Source organism: Microcaecilia unicolor, chromosome 6 (genome assembly GCF_901765095.1).
Source record: "Microcaecilia unicolor chromosome 6, aMicUni1.1, whole genome shotgun sequence".
NCBI classification, from domain to species: Eukaryota; Metazoa; Chordata; class Amphibia; order Gymnophiona; family Siphonopidae; genus Microcaecilia; species Microcaecilia unicolor.
The window spans coordinates 27579013-27595302 of record NC_044036.1 but is presented as its reverse complement, the minus strand read 5'-3'; the positions used below and the strand labels follow the sequence as shown (position 1 = coordinate 27595302).

Below are 16290 nucleotides of genomic sequence, written 5' to 3'. Positions count from 1 at the left end.
GTTCCTACGGTAAGGGAATCGGAAAAACGGTAGTGCATCTCATTATAATGGGCTGCAACGATAGTGCAGCTCATTATAATAGCTTTTCAATCATTTGCTTTCCGTTTTCGTTGCCTGCTACCGTGGCAGGGAAAATGCCCTTAGTGCATGCCCGGGGTGCACTACTTGCGTTTTAAACTGCCTGGAACCAGTTTAAAACGCAAGTTGTGGGCTCGTTAGGTTTTGTGCATCTGGGCCTCAGAAACTTGCAAAAATAAGAGAAAATAATGGTGGTGGAGGTGCTGGGACCGATGGGAGCGCAAAAACAAAAGTTGTTCCGGGTCCTCACAACCTCTTGAGCCTTTACTAAATTAAGTTTAGCAAAGAGTAGTGTCCAATTTCCCTCTCTAATGCAAAACTGTAGTCAGGTGGTATCAGGCTGCAAATGTTCTGCCAATGCTCCCTCTGCACTGCTCTCAGTAGGACTAGATGTTACTATTCTTCCTCGGAGCTTCAAACACTCGAAAAGTAAAATTGAAATAAGTAAAGAAATAAATGTAAAACGAAATAAAAAGATGTTGTTAATTCCTTGAATGTGATTATATGTGAAATGTTCAGGAGAATATGGTGCTCATTTTCAAAGCACTTAGACTTACAAAATTCCATAGGTTACTTTGCAACTTTGTAAGTCTAAGTGCTTTGAAAATACGCCTCCAAGTCTCCTAGCAGTTGCTCAGTTGGTTCCTTAATAAAATGTTGCAAATTAAAAAAATAAAAAGAGAGAGAGAGTCTCGTGGCAGTACCCTCTGCAAGGTTGCGAGCGCATTGGGAGTGTGTGAGTGACAGCAAAAAAGGAAGCAGCGCGCGGACGACAACAATTGCAGCCTGCAGCAAAGTTCCCCGACGGAAAGGGCGTGTTAAGTGGGGGGGTGGGGCTGGGGAGGCGCGAGCCCAGGGGAGGGGAGGGGAGTCGGGCCCGGCCGCGCGGCAGCAACATGTTGGCGCTGAGGAGACTGTGCGTGGCGCGTGACCCGCTGACCTCCGCCGTCCGAGGGCTCACCTCTGGCGCGCGGGATAGCGAGGTCAGGCTCAGTCACCTGCGAGGAGACCACCGGGGTGAGTCTCGCCGCCTTTCCAGAAAGCTTAATGGTGGACAGACAACCCTTTAGAGGGTGAAAAGAAAAAAAATGGGCGATCATTTGTAAACAACTAGGAACTAACTAGTGGAGTAAAGCGACTAACAAATTATTTAATACCCAGCCACAGCCCGGTTTCGGGAGGAGAACGTTCTGAACCCGGACTGGCCGATTGTCCCCAGAAGGGGGTTGGGCACCATTAGATAACCTTGTTTCAGTTGGTACTAACGTTGTCTTGGCTGAGTCTCATAACTTTGCAAATTACAAAGTTCAGAGGCACAGGTCTCCCTAGAAACCGGGAGAGGGCACTTTTCATAGTGTGGGGGAGAAGGGGGGGATTTGCAATCAAGACCTGTTTTCAAAGAGAAACTTGATTGAATATGAGGGCTCAGGCTTGCAGGCACTCATGCATTGTGTGCATTGTTGTGAGTGCAAAATTTGCATGCTTGGTGATTTCAAAAAGTACACACAAAATATATTATAAATACAAGCCTCCAAAGAGTAAAGTAGAAGGAGATTTGATGTTTGAAAAAGATGATGATCTGTACAGGGCAATTACTGGAATCCAGCTATGTGTAAATAAATAGCAAGTAGCACTGCAAACAACAAACATTGGAGTGGAGAGGTAGAACTAGAGAGAAAGTTCTCTGATAAACCTTGAAAAAAAAATCAACATGAGGTGTAGAGGCCTGAAAGATGTTTGGAATGTCCTGTCCTACACCAAATCTTCTCCCAAATCATATATAACTATATCCCTGGATGTGGAGAAAGCATTCGACAGGATAGGATGGGTCTCTGTTAATGGGACATCATCTGCCCCTTTTTCTCTTAAAGGAGGTACAAAACAGCAGTGGCGTAGCTACGTGGGCCTCGGCCCCCCCAAATTTCCTCTAGGCCCTTGGTTTTGCTGGCGGGGGTCCCCAACCCCCACCTGCTGAAGCCTTGTCCAGCGCTGGTTTCACTAAAAGGAGCGTGCAGGACTTGAGGGGAAGAGAGCGCAGGGCACGCAATGTGACGGCGCTGGACAAGGCTTCAGCTGGCAGGGGTTGGGGGACCCCCACCAGCCAAGGTATTTGCTGTGGCAGGGGGATGGTGGCAGGCCGGCAGACCAAAATGTGCTCCCCCATCTCGGGCTCTGGCCCCCTGCCACCGAGAGGTCTGGCTACGCCCCTGAAAAAAAGGAATGCCCACTATCTCCCTTATTATTTAATTTAGCCCTAGAACCACTCGCCATGACTGTAACGTCTAATTCCTCTATACAAGGAATCTGTCTAGCTAACGACGAATTCAGACTTTCGATATATGCAGATGATATTTTCCTTTATACTACTGTAGACTCCATCCCTTTTCTTCTTACCTGTATTGAATCTTTAAAAAAAAAAATCTCCGGATACAAGATTAACTGGACCAAATCCTTAGTTATGCCCCTTTCTCCTTATATTTTTAAACACCTTCTATCTCCATTTCCCTTCACCTGGAAACCTAAAAAAAAAAATTAAATATATAGGAATTTGGTATAGTAATACAATAGATAAAACTCTTATATTAAACGCAATATCTTTAATCAACATCACTTCCACTCTCCTTGACAAATGGTCACCTCTGTACCCCTGGTTACCTCTATACCTCTCGTGGTGGGGTACAGAGGAGGCAATAAAAATGGTTTTAGCTCCAAAGTTAAACTTTATACTCAGTATGGTCTCCTCTTTTCCATCTAATCTAATTAAGAATATTGATAGTAAAATATCTAAATTCCTTTGGCATAATAAACCGCCCCCCCCCCCCGTATTGCACTACAAAAACTTAAAAGGAATAAATCCTCTGATGATGGCATTAACTTACCCAATTTTAAAACCTATCACTTAGCGTATAGATTAATTACCTTAGGCAGTATTATGGTATCAACAATCCAACGGTCCAATCCAGATGTCCAAAGGTAGTTAATTTTTGAAAAACATATAGCCCATCCATATCCCCTCCATACCCTACTATCTATGGACAAGGTCAAATAACCCTGAACACTTTACTGAAAGCTGCTGTTTCTGCCCTAAAAGAATACAGTAATATCCTCAAACTTTTTTAAAATCTTGCTACTGAAATGAATTTGCTCTAGTTCAACTCTCATATTAAAAATAAAGACTCTTTTCGTAATTGTGGCATTCTATCTATGTATCAACTTCTCCTTAACACCTTACAACCTTTAGAAATACTGAGCTCATTGTACAATCTACCTCTTGACCAATACCATTCATGCTAGTTCCTCCTGATGAAGGACACTTCCGAAATGTGGACTTGCATATTTAAATGCGGTCTCGCATAGAGAAAGGAGAAACTGGAGAAAATGAGAATATCAGCTGGCTTTAAGACTTTGAAAAGGTCTTTTCAATGAGGAGTGAATGTTGGTGATTAGCGTCCCTCACTAGCCTTTCTCACCCAGCGGGGTTCCTCATGGATCACAGGTTTAATTGCCTTCCAGCATAGTCATTTGGAAATACAAAGACACTTGGGCTTTGCATTTAAGGAAATGAATGGTGTAAATCAGTATAAACATTGATAGACATTTGAACTGGGATTTAAGAAGAATATCAGAAGTACATCGGAAGACATTGATTTGAAAATGTTCTGAAATAAGGCAGAGAAACTGCTGTATAGTAAATGTATTGTATTGAAAAGTGAATATAGAACTTAAATGGTTAATTAATTAACAAGGGAACATGTAAAGACACTGTGAGATATGTTGAATGCAATGTGAGAATGTGAGTTTTGAGGGTAGAGGTATTAGGCACAAGTAATAAAATAAAAAACAAGTTTAAGATATTAAAGGTGTAAGGAGTACTTTATATAAGTAGCAATACCATTCGTGGACACAGCTTAAGGATTGCTTATCCTCCTTTCTTACCACTCTCTCTACATCTGCCTCGAAATCTGAAATCTCCTCGTATTGTCAATTACGTTGGGTAATAAAAAAGCTACTAGGGTTTATAAACAACTTAATGAATGTCTCACTAATCCGTGTAAAAAAAAGAAAAGAGTTTGCATGGTGAAGCCATTTGAACCTGCCAGCAGACATTATAGATTGGAAGATATTTTGTTCCAAAACAAATCGTCTGACGTTATCTGCTGGACTCTCACAGTCATCCTTCTTTATTAGATACATTGCCTACTGGACTCCAACAAAAATATCTAAGGTAACTTGCAATCACCTTCCATCCACCTGCTGGTCATGCTTATCTTTAGACTCTTGAGCATGTACTTTTTCTCTGCCCCAATGTTAACTCTTACTGGTATGAGGTATGGCAGAGAATATCCTCAATTCTCTCAATAGACTCTAAACACAATATATCATACGAAAACATTATTATTCATTCCACTACCCCTTCGAGAACCCTCCTGTAAACCTTTTGACATAATGATGGCTGTAGCCTCTCATATGATTGTACATCATTGGAAAAACAACCGGAAACTCAATGTTCACAAATGGTGGAACCACCTTTGTGCTGTCCGATCTGTTTTCAGAAGTTATGGATTCCCTTTGATAATGATCAGAAATCTCAATAATCAGCTTCTTCCATATCATCAAGCTGATCAATCCATAGACTGGTGGGTTGTGTCCATCTACCAGCAGGTGGAGATAGAGAGCAAACTTTTGCCTCCCTATATGTGGTCATGTGCTGCCGGAAACTCCTCAGTATGTTCTCTATCTCAGCAGGTGGTGGTCACACACAGCAGCAGCAGCTCTGGCTAGGCCTCCAAGCCTAATTTTTAGGTTTGTTGAGTGCCTGGGGTTGAGGGCTCTTTTGAGCAAGTGCAAACCTGGTGGTGCCAGGTCCCTCCTTTTCTCCCCCCTCCCGCTGGCTCCGTTAAAAAAAAAAAAAAAAAAAAAAAAAAAAAAAAAAATTTTAAACGTCTTTAAAGGCGTTTATTTCGACGTTTATTTAAGCGTCTATTGCAGCTACTCACTGGGACACCAGGTCGTTACAACTCGGAGCGGACAGCAGGTAATTTTACCTTTTTATAGCGGGCGGGGGTTCCCCGATTCGTCTCCTCGTGGCACATGGCGTCGGAGGGCGAGGGCGCAAAGGGTCGCTCCCCGGGTCGCTTGAGCGCTTCTAGAGGGGATGCGGGGGTCTTAAAGCCTGATTCGCCCTTGTTGGGTGGCAGTTTCGTGACCGATGAATGTCCCGGTCCTTCCTCCGGCGTGGCGGTTTTTCCCGCCATAAACGCCCATCCCCCGCTCCTCGCCTCCGCCATTTTGGCCGGCCACGCGGCTCGGACGGCTTCTTCTTGGGCCGCCCTTGAGGTTGGAGACATTAATGCCATGAACGCCCTTAATTTGGGCGACGGCACAGAAGCGGCTAAAGTTAAGAGCCGTTCTTCCCGCGCGGCTCCTTCGCGGAGTTTCGCGCCGGACGCCATTTTGGATGCGCAGCAGGCCTCTCCCCCGCTGTTGCGAGCGCCGGTTGAGAGTGCGCCTAGGGCTGTTGCCCAGGCTGCGGAAGTGCACAGTCTGGGGGGTTTCTCCCCCGAGTTTGTTTTGCTGCTGCATCAGGCCTTCCTCATGCACAACGCTGCCCCCGCTCCCTCGTCTGGTAAAGAGGTTGAGGTTCCCAGAGGTAAACGCCCTCGGGTTGATTCCCAGGCCTTGGAGGAATTTGTCTCCTCCGATGTAGATGAGGGCAGCGTGTCTGAGGTCTCCCAACGGTCCTTTGCGGATTCCTTGGAGGAGACGGATCCCCGCTCGGATGGAGCGGATGACCCCTCTGCAGCGCGGCTTTTTCGCCCAGAGGATTTGCCCAACCTGTTGTTACAGGCCATGGACACTTTGAAGATTTCCTCTCCGGAGGACGTCTCTCCCTCAGCCCCTGTTGGCTCTGCCATTATGCTGGGGACGAAGCGCCCGCCTAGAACCTTCCACGTGCATGATGCCATGCACACCTTAATTTCGGCTCAATGGGATGTCCCAGAAGCGAGCCTTAAAGTGGCTAGGGCTATGTCCCGCCTCTATCCTTTGGCTGTGAGTGAACGTGAGGCCTATCTGTGGCCTACCGTGGATTCTTTAATCACTGCGGTGACTAAGAAAACGGCATTGCCGGTGGAAGGTGGCACGGCCCTAAAGGACGCCCAAGACAGGAGATTGGAGGCGGCCTTAAGGTCGTCCTTTGAGGCGGCTGCTTTAAGTTTGCAGGCCTCAGTTTGCGGATCCTATGTGGCCAGGGCGTGCCTGACTATGGTGCAGCGGGCTTCCCCCTCGGATCATTCCTTGAGGGATGATTGGCCAGCCCTGGAATCGGGCTTAGCCTATGTGGCAGACTTGCTGTATGATGTCTTGAGAGCCTCAGCTAAAGGCATGGCTCAGACAGTCTCTGCGCGGCGGTGGCTTTGGCTGAAACATTGGTCTGCTGACCACGCCTCTAAATCCCGCCTGGCTAGGTTGCCTTTTAAAGGCAAGCTGCTCTTTGGGGTCGAGCTGGACAAAATCGTGACCGATCTCGGCACATCTAAGGGCAAGAAGTTACCAGAGGTCAGGGCTCGGGCTAGTGCTCGTCCCGGTACCTCCAGAGGACGGTTTCAGGAAGCCCGTCGGTACCGCCCGGGCAGGTCGGGTTCTTCTGCCCCCTCTTCCTTTAAGAGGCATTTCTCCCCCAAGCAGCGTTCCTTTCGCAGAGACCGCCGTCCCGGAGGTGCTCCCTCCGGTCCTCCCCCAGGGTCTCGTACCCAATGACGGGGTCTTGGTCCACGCCCCAGTGCAGATTGGAGGACGGCTGTCCTCGTTTCTGGGCGAGTGGACCACAATAACTTCAGACGCTTGGGTGCTGGAAGTCATCAGAGACGGCTACAAGCTAGAGTTCTGCCGACCCTTAAGAGACGGGTTTGTACTCTCTCCCTGCAAGTCTCCGGTCAAAGCTGTGGCAGTGCAGCAGACTTTGGACAATCTGATCCGCCTGGGTGCGGTCGTTCCGGTGCCAGAAAGTCAGCTTGGCAAGGGGCGTTACTCCATTTACTTTGTGGTACCAAAGAAAGGAGGTTCTGTCCGGCCTATCCTCGACCTCAAAGGGGTCAATCGGGCCTTGAAAGTGCGGCACTTTCGCATGGAGACTCTCCGCTCTGTTATAGCGGCAGTGAAGGCAGGGGAGTACCTGGCTTCCTTGGACATCAAGGAAGCGTACCTGCATATTCCCATCTGGCCTCCTCATCAACGCTTTCTGCGTTTTGCAGTCCTGGGCCGACACTTCCAGTTCAGAGCCCTCCCGTTCGGGTTGGCTACTGCTCCGCGGACCTTTTCCAAAGTAATGGTGGTCATAGCGGCCTTCCTGCGAAAGGAAGGAGTACAAGTCCATCCTTATCTGGACGACTGGTTGATCCGAGCCCCCTCTTATGCAGAGTGCGGCAAAGCTGTGGACCGGGTAGTTGCTCTTTTGAGCTCCCTGGGATGGATCATCAACTGGGAGAAGAGCCAGCTGCGCCCGACTCAGTCCCTGGAGTATCTGGGAGTTCGATTCGACACCCAAGTGGGCAGAGTGTTCCTGCCAGACAATCGGATTGTCAAACTTCAGGCTCAGGTGGACCAGTTCCTGGTAGCCTCTCCTCTTCGGGCTTGGGACTATGTGCAGCTGTTGGGCTCTATGACGGCCACGATGGAAGTAGTGCCCTGGGCCAGGGCTCATATGAGACCACTACAACACTCTCTGCTGCAGCGCTGGACTCCGATGTCGGAGGATTATGCGGTGCGTCTTCCCTTGGATCCAGCAGTGCGCAAGGCGCTGAGCTGGTGGATGCAGGCAGACAAGTTGTCTGCAGGAATGCCTCTGGTGACCCCAGAGTGGATTGTCGTCACGACGGACGCCTCATTGTCGGGCTGGGGAGCCCACTGCTTGGGAAGGACAGCGCAGGGGCTCTGGTCTCCTGCAGAGGCGAAGTGGTCTATCAACCTCCTGGAACTCAGAGCCATTCGGTTGGCGCTTTTGGAGTTCATCCCGGTACTGGTGCTGAAGCCTGTACGGGTACTGTCGGACAATGCCACGGCTGTGGCCTATGTCAACCGCCAGGGAGGTACCAAGAGCGCCCCTCTAGCCAAGGAGGCTATGAGTCTATGCCAGTGGGCGGAAGCGAACCTGGAACAGCTGTCAGCGGCCCACATTGCCGGAGTCATGAATGTCAAGGCGGACTTTCTCAGTCGCCATACCTTGGAGCCCGGAGAGTGGCAGCTATCTGCTCAGGCGTTCTTGGACATCACGAAGCGCTGGGGCCAGCCGAGCCTAGATCTGATGGCGTCATCGGCCAATTGCCAAGTGCCGCGCTTCTTCAGCAGAGGACGGGACCCTCGATCCCTGGGAGTAGATGCTCTTCTCCAACAATGGCCGACACAAGAGCTTCTCTATGTGTTCCCACCCTGGCCCATGTTGGGCAGGGTCCTAGACCGGGTGGCAAGACATCCCGGCAGGATAATCCTGGTGGGTCCGGATTGGCCCAGACGTCCCTGGTATGCGGACTTGATCAGGCTCTCAATCGACGATCCTCTGCGGCTGCCAGTGGAGCAGGGCCTGTTACATCAGGGTCCCGTGGTGATGGAGGATCCCTCCCCCTTTGGTCTTACGGCCTGGCTATTGAGCGGCAGCGTCTGAGGAAGAAGGGCTTCTCAGACAAGGTCATCGCCACTATGCTGAGAGCGAGGAAACGCTCTACTTCTACTGCTTACGCCAGGGTTTGGCGTATCTTTGCAGCGTGGTGTGAAGCAGGCTCACTTTCTCCCTTCACTGCTCCAATTTCTTCAGTGTTGGCGTTCCTGCAAGAAGGTCTGGACAAAGGCCTGTCGCTCAGTTCCCTTAAGGTCCAGGTAGCGGCTCTGGCTTGCTTCAGGGGCCGCCTGAAGGGTGCTTCCCTGGCTTCCCAGCCAGATGTGGTGCGCTTTCTCAAGGGAGTTAATCACCTGCGCCCTCCTCTGCACTCAGGGGTGCCTGCGTGGAATCTCAACCTGGTGCTAAGAGCATTGCAGAAGCCGCCGTTTGAACCCTTGTCGAGGGCATCTCTGAAAGACCTGACGTTGAAAGCAGTCTTTTTGGTGGCTATCACTTCAGCCAGAAGAGTTTCCGAGCTCCAGGCGCTCTCATGTCGAGAGCCTTTTCTGCAGTTCACTGAGGCAGGAGTGACTATTCGCACAGTGCCTTCCTTTCTGCCCAAGATTGTTTCTCGCTTCCATGTGAATCAGCAGCTCTGTCTCCCTTCCTTTCGTAGGGAGGACTACCCAGAGGAGTACTCTGCTCTTAAATATCTGGATGTGAGACGAGTCATCATCAGATACTTGGAAGTGACCAATGATTTCCGGAAATCGGATCATCTGTTTGTCCTGTTTGCAGGTCCTCGTAGGGGTCTGCAGGCTGCTAAGCCTACAGTGGCAAGATGGGTCAAGGAAGCCATTGCAGCGGTTTATGTGGCCGCAGGGAAGGTGCCGCCTATCCAGCTGAAGGCGGGGTGGTGTCCCTCCCCCGCTCCGCGGGGATGAGCTGGACGGATTCCCCTCCCCCACTTGTGTGGGGATGAGCTGGGTTAATTCCCCTCCCCCGTTTCGGCGGTGGTGAGCTGGGCAGAGTGTCCCTTCGTGGGTGTAATTCTCTAAGTGCTGAGTCCTGCGGATGGAGCTTTGATATCGACATACTGAGGAGTTTCCGGCAGCACATGACCACATATAGGGAGGCAAAAGTTTGCTCTCTATCTCCACCTGCTGGTAGATGGACACAACCCACCAGTCTATGGATTGATCAGCTATGATTAATGGAAAGAAAATTATCAGGTATGATTATACATAATTTTACCTTTTTTCACATAATTCCATCACGCTCCAGCTGTTTTATCTGGACTACATGCACTGCATCTGTTGATGTTACTATTTTCTTTGACTTTGTTAAAGTTTGTACTCAATTCCTCTGTATATTACTCAAAAACATTTTTTGATACATATATGATATAAAATTCCAATAAAAATAAATTAAAAAAATCCTTAATCAGATTGAAATCAGAGTTTCATTGTGTATGTAGACTGCTTCACTTATATACGTGGAGTGTGTGTTTTTTTGTCCAGTGATGAAGAGTTTTTAGCTGCAAGTGCCTAGCGCTTCCACCAGCTGCCTTCCAGGTGCTGTGGAGGACTTGCAGCCCATCTGCATATCCTCACAGCTTAGTCCAGGGTGACTCCCAGGTCCACCCCGAGCCATCCAGGGCCTCCGCTCCAGGTGCCTAGTGTTTCCACCAGCTGCCCTCCAGGTGCTGTGGAGGACTTGCAGCCCATCTGCATATCCTCACAACCTAGTCTGGGGTGACTCCCACCAGCTGCCTTCCAGGTGCTGTGGAGGACTTGTAGTCCCCCCTGCATATCCACATAGCCTTCTCCAGGGTGACTCCCATGTCTGGCCCGAACCACCCAGGGCCTCCGCTCCAAGTGCCTTGCCTGTTGCTTCCACCAGCTGCCTTCCAGGTGCTTTGGAGAACTTGCAGCCCATATGCATATTCTTACAGCCTAGTCCAGGGTGACTCTCAGGTCCACCCCTATCCATCCAGGTCCTTCGCTCCTGGTGCCTAGTTCTTCCACCTGCTGCCTTCCAGGAGCCGTGGACGACTGGCGCCCATCTGCATATCCTTACAGCCTAGTCCGGTCCATCTAGCCCAGTATTCTGCTTTCAACAGTGGCCAAGCCAATCACAAGTACCTGGCAGAGGCTCAAATAGTAGCTACCGATCCCAAGGCAAGTACTGGCTTTCCTCATTTCTGTCTTGATAGCAGACTATGGACCTTTCCTCCAGGAACTTGTCCAAACCTTTTTTTAAGCTCAAGATACGCTAACTGCTGTTACCATACCCTCTGGCAACGAGTTCCAGAGCTTAACCAGTTGTTAAGTAAAAAATAAAAAAAAAAGTATCTTATTTACCTTAAAGAAAGAACCTAACAGTGATTACTCTTGTGGAACCCCTTTATTCAAAGCCAAAGGCTCTGCAAATGAGTCACCTAGTGTCACCTGCTGAGCCCTGTCTGACAAGAAAGAAGTGACCCAGGCCAGCACAGAATTGTATAATCTGATGTTATAAAAGTTGCATAATAGCACAGCATTTTAAATGAGGTTGAAGGCTGCGGACTCATCAAATATTTTAAAATCTCACCTAATGCAATCAGCCATGGATACCAACAAAGTTTTAGTACTGTGGCCCCTCTGAAAACCATACTGGTGCTCATCCCAAAAATCTTAAGTAGAGGAGTGTGGTAGCCGTGTTAGTCCACTCTTAAGGTTATCAATAGAAATCAAACAAAATAAAACATGGAAAAGAAAATAAGATGATACCTTTTTTATTGGACTTAATACATTTCTTGATTAGCTTTCGAAGGTTGCCCTTCTTCGTCTGACGAAGAAGGGCAACCTTCGACAGCTAATCAAGAAATGTATTAAGTTATGTCCAATAAAAAAAGGTATCATCTTATTTTCTTTTCCATGTTTTATTTTGTTTGATTTCTATTGATAACCCAAAAATCTTGAAACTGATTCTTTTCCAAAACCATTTAAAGTTTAATTAGATTGTGTATGGGATGGCAGATGAAGAACTGTAAAATCTCTAACTGTCCGTTTAGTGAATTTTATCTCAGAGTGTTCATGACTTGAAGGGTAAACCTCTCCTACTCCCTTCACCCTTGCCCTTCTCTACCTATCTTTCTTGTTATTGGGCTATACTTAGCTTATATTTTCTCTATCAATACTCTGTAATCCCTATTACTATGTAAAATGCATTGAACCTGCTTCGAATGGGAAAGCATGGGGTACAAATGTAATAAAGTTGATGAAAATGTAATTCAATGGAAGAGAAGATGTCTGGCTTAACAAACAAGGTTGATCTTTTGGTAAATAATACTGATGTTCACCTAAAATAGCAAATTTGGAAAATATAGCTAGGAAGAGGAAATTGGGGCCACTGTCCCTAAACTGGTTAGTATAACCTCAACTGAGATATTCAAGAGATATTTGTTCTGCCCCTATTTATTTATTTATGTATTGCATTTGTATCCTACATTTTCCCACCTTTTTGCAGGCTCAATGTGGCTTACAATACATCAGGAATAGTGGAAATGTATTAGGAAATAGACATTTAGTGTTACAGAAGGGTTTTGGGTAACATGATAATGAGAAAGAAAAAGAAAAACGTAGTGATATAACAAGCAGATATTATAAGACATTTCTGATTATATGTGAAGGAGTTGTGTGTATTCACATTTGTTGATCTTTTTGGTATGCCTCGGTGAAGAGATAGGGCTTCAGTAGTTTGCGGAAGTTAGTTCGTAAGTCGTTTTTAAGTTGCGCGGTAACGCGTTCCATATCTGTGCGCTCAAGTAGGTAAAGTTTGACGGGTGCATTAGTTTGTATTTTAGACCTTTGCAGTCATGGAGGCGGGGTATATTGTTGTGTAAATTTAATATGAGTATTACTTATATTTAATTGTGTATTAGATTGACAGCACTGCGTATTATGACTACTTTTCCTATAGTTTGCAGTTCCTGTGATTGACTCCTTGTGAGCTTTCCCTGTTGGCTGTTAGCTCTGAGCTAGGGAAGCCCTCTCTCTCTCTCTCTGCCGGTTGTGTGTGTGTGTGAGAGAGCTCAGTCTTTCTGGCATGCCTTTGTGACCAGCAGCTGTTCTAGGAGCTGATCCCTCCTTTATCTTCTGTTATGACATGAAGATCTTTTACCTCACCTCAAGTCATTCCCCATTGATTTTCTCAGAGTTGTCCCTGTTATTTTCCTTGAGTGTTACAGCTTTTCCTCTCAGCTGGGCTGAGGCTCTGGCCATCTCTTTGCCTCTCAGGTGGCTAGATACAGACTCTATGGGCAAGCAACTGAATTATAAGTCGGATTTTCTTTGTTCTGAGTAGTGCAATAAAGAAGATTTGCTTAAGAATTGAGAGTAGGGTTACCATATGTCTGGATTTTCCCGGACATGTCCTCTTTTTGAGGGCGCCGCAGGGAGTCCGGGCGGGTTTCTAAGTTTCCTCGATTTGTCCGGGTTTCTCAGTTCGGGTCATCACATGACCTGTCCTGACCTATCATGAGTATACATGGGGCACGGGCCGACGCAGGCAGGCTGCAGCGTCTGTGCCTGCAGCCTGCCAGAAATCAGCTGACCTAAAAGTCATTGGGGGGGCGGGCGGCAGCAACAGTGAAGGCGTGCAGGCTCCCTCCGAGTCCCCCCCTCCTTCGTCCTTCCCTTCCGAATTTAAAAAGTCATCTCTCTTCTTACCTCGTCGGGGTTACGGTGGCGGCAGGCCGGCAACAGCAGTGAAAAGCGCTGCGTGCACGCTTCAGCCCTTCTTCCCTTCTCTGTCTCTCAGCTCGGGTCCCGCCCTTGCGGAAACAGGAAATGAGGGCGGGACCCGAGCTGAGAGACAGAGAAGGGAAGAAGGGCTGAAGCGTGCATGCAGCGCTTTTCACTGCTGCTGCTGGCCTGCCGCAGCCGTAACCTCGACGAGGTAAGAAGAGAGATTACTTTTAAAATTTCGGAGGGGGAAACCTGGAACTCGGAGGGACCCTGGAGGGAGGGAGGGAGAGGGGGGCCTGGAACTCAGAGGGAAGGAGGGCGGGTGGGTGGGCCAGACCACCAGGGCAGTGGTAAGGGGAGGGGGAGAGGAAGAGGAGAGACGGGGTGTGTGATAGGGGGAGGGGAAAATGTGACAGGGGCGGAGCAAGGGCGTGAAAAGGGGACAAGGCGGGGTGAGGGGCCTCCTTTTTGGGGGACAAAATATGGTAACCCTAATTGCGAGTGTACTGGTGAAGCTTCTGCTTGGGGATGGGTTTTGCTGGCTGCTTAAGCTACACTATACTTTGCCTAGAACAGTACAGTGAAAAACCTTGGAATAGCTCTGTGGATTCTGTTGATAAGATTTTAGTGAAAAATCTTGGACACTATATCTCAGGGGAAGTAAAGACTCTTGTAACAATTCAGTGGATTCTACTGACAAAAGATGCTAGTGGAAAATTCTCAAAGCATCTCATGTATGGATAACAGTGTATGTTTACTTCCAGACTAATTTAAAAGCATTTCTCATTGTGAAAAAAAAAGCCGAGTTACAAGTGCATTGCTTGAAAGCTTCTGGTGTGTGATCTCAAGTGAAAATTAAATAATTCTGCAGGAGAACTGTGCAGTGTTAAGCCCTAAGCCTCAGCTCTATGTCTTGAACAGCAAATAAAAGTTTGTTAAAGTAGAAACCTGATAATACTTGCTGGATTCAAGGAAACTCTTTCTTTGAAGAAGTTTATTAAAGGTAAATATATTGCATGGCTTGGAATGCACTGTGTGGATTTCGGTGAGAGGCTGGTCTACTTGAGTGGACTCAGAGTTGTGGAGCTTGCATTCAAGTCCATAAGCAAAGAATTTGTACAGATTTATAGCAAAAAGCGTGGACCCATCTTTTCTGTAAGGAGCATGCAATCTGCATAATCAATTAGCTAAAGCCAGTTCCATATCATCAAGCTGATCAATCCATAGACTGGTGGGTTGTGTCCATCTACCAGCAGGTGGAGATAGAGAGCAAACTTTTGCCTCCCTATATGTGGTCATGTGCTGCCGGAAACTCCTCAGTATGTTCTCTATCTCAGCAGGTGGTGGTCACACACAGCAGCAGCAGCTCTGGCTAGGCCTCCAAGCCTAATTTTTAGGTTTTGTTGAGTGCCTGGGGTTGAGGGCTCTTTTGAGCAAGTGCAAACCTGGTGGTGCCAGGTCCCTCCTTTTCTCCCCCCTCCCGCTGGCTCCGTTAAAAAAAAAAAAAAAAAAAAAAAAATTTTAAACGTCTTTAAAGGCGTTTATTTCGACGTTTATTTAAGCGTCTATTGCAGCTACTCACTGGGACACCAGGTCGTTACAACTCGGAGCGGACAGCAGGTAATTTTACCTTTTTATAGCGGGCGGGGGTTCCCCGATTCTTCTCCTCGTGGCACATGGCGTCGGAGGGCGAGGGCGCAAAGGGTCGCTCCCCGGGTCGCTTGAGCGCTTCTAGAGGGGATGCGGGGGTCTTAAAGCCTGATTCGCCCTTGTTGGGTGGCAGTTTCGTGACCGATGAATGTCCCGGTCCTTCCTCCGGCGTGGCGGTTTTTCCCGCCATAAACGCCCATCCCCCGCTCCTCGCCTCCGCCATTTTGGCCGGCCACGCAGCTCGGACGGCTTCTTCTTGGGCCGCCCTTGAGGTTGGAGACATTAATGCCATGAACGCCCTTAATTTGGGCGACGGCACAGAAGCGGCTAAAGTTAAGAGCCGTTCTTCCCGCGCGGCTCCTTCGCGGAGTTTCGCGCCGGACGCCATTTTGGATGCGCAGCAGGCCTCTCCCCCGCTGTTGCGAGCGCCGGTTGAGAGTGCGCCTAGGGCTGTTGCCCAGGCTGCGGAAGTGCACAGTCTGGGGGGTTTCTCCCCCGAGTTTGTTTTGCTGCTGCATCAGGCCTTCCTCATGCACAACGCTGCCCCCGCTCCCTCGTCTGGTAAAGAGGTTGAGGTTCCCAGAGGTAAACGCCCTCGGGTTGATTCCCAGGCCTTGGAGGAATTTGTCTCCTCCGATGTAGATGAGGGCAGCGTGTCTGAGGTCTCCCAACGGTCCTTTGCGGATTCCTTGGAGGAGACGGATCCCCGCTCGGATGGAGCGGATGACCCCTCTGCAGCGCGGCTTTTTCGCCCAGAGGATTTGCCCAACCTGTTGTTACAGGCCATGGACACTTTGAAGATTTCCTCTCCGGAGGACGTCTCTCCCTCAGCCCCTGTTGGCTCTGCCATTATGCTGGGGACGAAGCGCCCGCCTAGAACCTTCCACGTGCATGATGCCATGCACACCTTAATTTCGGCTCAATGGGATGTCCCAGAAGCGAGCCTTAAAGTGGCTAGGGCTATGTCCCGCCTCTATCCTTTGGCTGTGAGTGAACGTGAGGCCTATCTGTGGCCTACCGTGGATTCTTTAATCACTGCGGTGACTAAGAAAACGGCATTGCCGGTGGAAGGTGGCACGGCCCTAAAGGACGCCCAAGACAGGAGATTGGAGGCGGCCTTAAGGTCGTCCTTTGAGGCGGCTGCTTTAAGTTTGCAGGCCTCAGTTTGCGGATCCTATGTGGCCAGGGCGTGCCTGACTATGGTGCAGCGGGCTTCCCCCTCGGATCATTCCTTGAGGG

At 48.7% G+C, this 16290-nt stretch overlaps 1 protein-coding gene across 2 annotated transcripts in view; it reads left to right on the top strand.

The window, feature by feature from the left end:
• Positions 1 to 16290, top strand: part of ECHDC2 (enoyl-CoA hydratase domain containing 2) — a 61268-nt gene that overhangs the window by 6915 nt on the left and 38063 nt on the right. The window contains exon 1 of one of the 2 annotated variants that reach the window (XM_030207107.1): positions 931 to 1095. The exons of the other annotated variant lie outside the window; for it this stretch is intronic. Within the exon in view, the coding sequence (XP_030062967.1) occupies positions 975 to 1095 (121 nt within the window). The 5' untranslated portion in view covers positions 931 to 974. Of the gene's footprint in view, positions 1 to 930; positions 1096 to 16290 lie in introns of those variants that run through there. 2 annotated transcript variants of the gene reach the window in all.